Raw genomic sequence first — 6,167 nt, forward strand, 5'->3', positions numbered from 1 at the left:
ACCAATTAAGTCCAATTTATGGCCATTAGTCTCCAATGTCTAAAATTATGGGTGCTTCAATTGGATGGAGCTGGAAAAGATCATGCTTAGTGAGATAAGCCAGAAAGAGAAAGAAAAATACTGGATGGCTTCACTCATAGCAGGAGTATAATGGATCAGGTGAGAAAATAACAAGAATAATGAACAACCATATACCAGAGACATTTTGTGGGGGTGGACTGGGGAATGGGATCAAAAACGGGGAGGGAGGGAAGTGCATGGGATTATGGTGATGGCACATGGGTGATTTGGTGATGGGAAACCCGCGGGGATTACAATTGAGATGGAAAAAAAAAATGTACAAAATAATGTAAAAATAAACTGTTATTTAAAAAATTAAGAAAAAAAATTATGGGTGCTTCTTCAGCCCTGGGACAATTGTCTTTTTGTAGTTTTCTTTACAATGAATGTTGTCAGGGCCCTCTTTATATCTTTGTTCCTCAGACTGTAGATGAAGGGGTTCAGCATGGGTGTGACCACAGTGTATATCACCGAGGCGATTGTACTTGCGCGTGAGCTGTGGGAAGCAGCTGAGCTAAGGTACACTCCCAGGGCTGTGCAGTAAAATAAGGAGACAACTGAGAGGTGAGATGCGCAGGTGGAAAATGCTTTATACTTGCCTTGAGCTGATGAGATTCTACGGATGGAGGAAACTATCTTAGAGTAAGAGTAAATAATTACAAAGAGGGAACCACCACAGAGTAAGATAGTCTCAAAATAAATCATCACATTGTTGAGAAAGGTGTCAGAGCATGCCAGTTTGATCATTTGATTGAGTTCACAGAAAAAGTGTGGGATTTCCACATTTGTGCAGAAGGACAGCCGCAACAACATTAAGCTTTGTACTAAGGAATACAGAGCACTGATGATCCAGATCACCAGAACCAGCAGTCCACAGAGCTGAGGGTTCATGATGACCGTGTAGTGCAGGGGGTGGCAGATGGCCACGAAGCGGTCATAGGCCATCACAATAAGGAGAAAGTTGTCCAACCCTGCAAACAGTATGGAAAAATACACTTGGGCGATGCAATCTTTATAGGTAATGACTTTGTTCTGCGTCTGGATGTTCACCAACATTTTTGGGACAGTGGTGGAGGTGAAGCAGATGTCAGCAAAGGACAGGTTGGAGAGGAAGAAGTACATGGGCGTCTGGAGGTGGGAGTCTGAGCTGACAGCCAGGATGATGAGCAGGTTTCCAAACACAGTGATCAGGTACATGGCGAGGAAGAGCCCTAATATGAGGGGCTGCTCTTCTGCTGCCTCTGAAAATCTCAGGAGAAGAAATTCTGAAACTTGTGTATCATTGACTGGTTTCATGTAGTACAGGTGACTTCCAGAAAAAAGGAAAATAACAAGACTATTTTTAAAAACTATGTCACTAACCTACATGAAATGCCTCCATTTATGTTTTTCTAAGACATTAATTATAATATTCTCTGTATGAATCCATCAATGGATCCTCATATACATCTCAAATATAGATTTTTAACCCGTCAAATTTTTTTAATTGTAAGATCATGTGTTAGAGTTTTAATAAAAATTACTGGATTTCAGGAATATCGAAATATATTGAATGATGACTGTGATTGAGGTACTTTCTAAGCAATGATTTAGGGCATTGTAATAAAAAATTCCAAGGCAATGGTGGAGAAGGGATATATCATCAAACAATAAAATTCTACAACATTTTATATGATAATAGCTGGACCAAGGAAAGGAAACCAATTATAAAATAGAGACTGAATTGGGGATTAGTTTTTCTTGGTATTTAGATAAGACCTGGAGACCTATCGACATGCCACATTTGAACACAGACCTCAGTTGAGAGAGAGAAGGGAGACTCAAGGTTATGTGGAGTCACATGCACCCAGCAGAAAGCACAGCCAGTGCACAGTCCCTGATGATACTTGCTTCAAACACTCAAGTTAAAATATGTGAGGCTGTTTGCACAGCAAAAGAAAATATCAAAAAACAAAAATATATATTACTGAATGGAGGTGGAAGGAGAAGAAGCAGAGGAAGAGAAGGATAGGAAGGAGGAATGGGAGATAGGGGAATAGAAGGGAAAAAAATAAGTGAATGAAGAATAAAAATGATTTAATAAACGAGGTGGTCCCTCAGAGATGAAGCTCAGTGACCTTCTTATCCTAATATTTCTTTGATACCCAACAAAAATGATTAAAGAATAAAAACAAATTTTTGTCCAAGTAAAAATTGGTGCTAGTTTTATGATCTACTTATGATAAATATTGTACATAGTTTCCACTCGAGAGAAAATGGGCTGTTTTTCTGCATGTCAGCACCAGTGCATCTTAGCCAGGTTTTCTGCAATGAAGTCCGTCCTATGCATTGCAAGTTGCTTGTAGACCCTTGTTTCCCACGCCACCCATGGATGTGAACCTGAATTGTGTATGGATATTACTCATTCTCCCTAGTTCTAAATTGCCCATTTAGAACTACTCTTTGGAATTAATCTCACATATTTTATGAGCCTGTTATAATAAAAATTTAGCAATAATAGCAATTTAATGATATAAAAATGATCAAATTCACACTGAAAACTTACACAACCGTTGAAATAGTTACATTCATTATTTAATCAAGCAAACGAACAAACACAGGAAACTCTTGCCTTCGGTCAAAGGTAAATTGCCTCTCAGGTCAGTGTTCTTGGCCTCATTTCTTTCTCTTGAGTGCCAACTGTGTTGCAAAGCTCACCTGGACTGGGTATCTGAAATGGTCAGATGTGAAGATCTGAATTCCTTACTGGATGGAAATGATAGAGAACTGAGCTCTGTTCCCAGATAAGACAGCTAGAAAAGTGAACCATCTGTCCCCTAAGCAGAAATAAGACTGCAAACAACAAGATTATGCTTCCCCAAGCCCAAATTATATATGCAGGACATTGTCTGATGTGCTTACAAAGCTCTGTACCTACTCGTTAGTCACAGTTCCTCATTACTCCAATTTCTATGTACACAATTCCCTTGTGGAAAAGTTTCCTGGACAGCAATAGAAGGTTTCCCTATTCCCAAGAGGTCAGGTTAGAAATCAAATTAATGCCATTTTTTTTTTCCACTGCTATGAACTTGCTTCCCTGTCAGATCTCTAAATTTGCTGGTACGTAGTCTTATTTCTGAGTTGAAATTTTCTAACCAAGGCCACAGCAGAGGTATTGGTCTAGGTAATGTTGCTCGTGTCTTCAAAGATTTCCTTGTGCTGGGAACATAACTCCTTACATGAACAGTTGCTGTCAGCCTTCTCAGCAGGGAATCAATCTGGGACCTTGTGGTAATCAAACATGGCACTGAACTCATAAGCTGTATGACACTTTGCTAAACTGTTTAGGAGCTCACACTTCCGTCACATCAATAGTTGTAATTTAGTCATTGTTTATAGCATTTTTCAATGATATATATTATGTATGTTATTTCATCCACTTTACTTTAGAATTATGTAGAGATTCTGTGATTTAATATTTTAAGAATATCCATTCCAGGAAGTCAATTTATGAACTCTATCCTCTGTGGCAGACAGGGTCTTGGAGGGGATTAGTCATCTGCCTGATGTTAAATCCATCAACATGATGGCCCTTAATTCCACTTTTGTGATGATATTTTCATAATCATATGCTGGGCTGTGGTTCCTAACAAAGAAATTGGGTTTCCCCTTGGGGATATTTGTCAGTGTCTGATGTGCTGTTGCTGAGCACCTGCAATTCCACAAGTCAGTGATTACCCCAGTCCCTAAATATTTTATTCTGTCCCAACTCAAAATATTGAGAATGTGAGAAACCCTATCTAGACCCATAATACTCAACCTACTACAAATACAAACTTGGTTTCACAAGATCCTGAAAGGTCTTGTATCTTAAAATCTCTAGCATTTCAGTATTTCTAACAAGCTGCTGGTGATATTAGTCCTACAGGTTCTGATCTGGGGACACCTATGAAAAATAGGACTATGCAGGGTAAAAGTTTCAGACCCTCTGTATCATGGCATTTATCATATTATTTTTTTGTAGTTTATTTTTACATCATTTTGTGCATTTTTCCATCTCAGTTGTAATCCCCATGGGCTTCCCAACACCAAATCATCAGTGTGCCATCACCATAGTCCAGTGAATTTCCCTCCTCCCCACCCCCCACTGTTTTTGATCCCATTCCCCACTCCACTCCCATAAAATGTCTCTAGTATATAGCTGTTAATTATTATTTTTTTCTCGCCTGATCTGTTATACTCCTGCTATGAGTGAAACCTTCAGTTATTTTTCCTCTTCTTTCTGGCTTATTTCACTAAGCATGATCTTTTCCAGCTCCATCCATGTTGCTGAAAAGGCATGTGTTTATTTTTTGTGTGTGTGTGGTTGCTGAGTAATATTCCATTGTGTATATATACCACATCTTTTTAATCCAGTCACCCACTTTTGGACATTTGTGTTGTTTCCATGTCTTTCCAATTGTAAATAAGGCAGACATAAGCATGGGGGTGCAAGTATCTTTTTAAATTGGTGTTTTTGTGTCTTTTGGGTAGATACCTAGGAGTGGGATTGCTGGGTCATAGGGAAGCTCCATATTTAACAGTTTGAGGAACCTCCCAACAGTTTTCCCTAGTGGTTGCACTTGTTTGCATTCCCACCAGCAGTGCAGGAGAGTTCCTTTTTCTCCACATCCTCACCAACATTTGTTATTTCTAGTTGTTTTAAGATGTGCCATTCTCACTGGGTTTAAGTGGTATCTCATCGTGGTTTTAATTTGCAGCTCCCTTATTACAAGTGATGTTGAACATTTTTTCATATGCTTGTTGGCCATCTGCATTTCCTCTTTGGAGAAGTGTCTTTTTAGCTCTTCTTTCCATTTTTTGATGGGGTTGTTTACTTTATTTTTGTTGAGTTTCATCAGTTCTCTGTATATCTTTGTGATCAATGCTTTATTGCTAGTTTTGTGTGAGAAAATTTTTCCCCACTCAGTGGGCTGTCTGTTTTTTGTAATGTCTCTTTTGCTGTACAGAAGCTCTTTAACTTGATGTAGTCCCATCTATTTACCCTTGACTTCACTATCATTGCACTGGGTGCTCTGTCTTTAAAGATGTCGCTGAAGAGTATGTCATGTAGTGTTTGGCCCATCTTTGCTTCCAGGTATTTTATGGTTTCCATTCTTATGTCTAGGTCTTTAATCCACTTCGAGTTGATTTTTGTGTGTGGTGTGAGATAGTGATCTAGTTTCATTCTTTTTTTTTTTTTTGCATGTAGCTTCCCAGTTTTCCCAGCACCATTTGCTGAACAAACTTTCTTTGTTCCTTTGTATTTTCTTTGCTCCTTTGTCAAAGATTAGCTGCCCATAAGCTGTGGGTTTATATCTGGGTTTTCTATCCAAATCCATTGATCTGTGTATCTATTCTTGTTCCAGTACCATGCAGTTTTGATTATTATGGTTTTGGAGTATAGCTTGAAATTTGGGATTGTAATGCCTCCATTCTCTTTATTCTTAGTCATGAGAATTTTGGCTACTTGAGGTCTTTTGTTGTTCCATATGAATCTCATCAATATATTTTCTATTTCTTTGAAGAATATCATTGAGACTTATTGGGATGGTGTTAAATTGCTTTTGGTAGGATGGCCATTTTGATGATGTTAATTCTCCCAATCCATGAGCAGGGGACATCTTTCCATTTCATGGTGTCTTCTTGTATTTCTTTTAACAGTGTTTTGTAATTTTCTTTGTATTGGTCTTTTACCTCTTTTGTTAGGTTGATTCACAGGTATTTGATTCTTTTGTTTTAATTGAAAAGACAATTTTTTTTTTCCTGCTTCTTCTGATTGGTTGTTTGTGTATAGGAAGGCCTCTGACTTTTGTGTGTTGATTTTACATCCTACTATCTTACTAAACTGATGGTTTTGATTAGTTTCTCTGTGGAGTTTTTAGGGTTTTTCATGTAAATTAACATATCATCTGCAAATAAGGACAGTTTTACTTCTTCTTAACCTATTTTCATTCCTTGTATGTCTTTTTCCTGTCTTATTGCTCTGGCTGGAACTTCCAATGTTATGTTGAAGAGCAGTGGACACACTTGTCTTGTTCCTGATCTCAAAGGAAAGGCTTTCAGATTTTCTCCACTGATGATAATAT

The 6,167-nt window shown here is 38.2% G+C and overlaps 1 protein-coding gene across 1 annotated transcript; it reads right to left on the bottom strand.

Annotated features, from left to right (window-relative positions):
- Positions 1–402: 402 nt before the first annotated feature.
- LOC101628403 (olfactory receptor 7A5-like) lies at positions 403–1,356 on the bottom strand. The gene has a single exon (XM_004688223.1). It carries the CDS (start codon positions 1,354–1,356, stop codon positions 403–405), a length of 954 nt encoding a protein of 317 aa, XP_004688280.1.
- Positions 1,357–6,167: the final 4,811 nt, after the last annotated feature.

The sequence above is a fragment of the Condylura cristata genome, unplaced genomic scaffold, assembly GCF_000260355.1.
Source record: "Condylura cristata isolate star-nosed mole 26May11 unplaced genomic scaffold, ConCri1.0 scaffold00024, whole genome shotgun sequence".
Taxonomy (NCBI): domain Eukaryota; kingdom Metazoa; phylum Chordata; class Mammalia; order Eulipotyphla; family Talpidae; genus Condylura; species Condylura cristata.

What these genes read in the sequence shown, in the direction of transcription:
- LOC101628403 (XM_004688223.1), bottom strand. Translation starts at nt 1,356, where the DNA reads ATGAAACCAGTCAATGATACACAAGTTTCAGAATTTCTTCTCCTGAGA.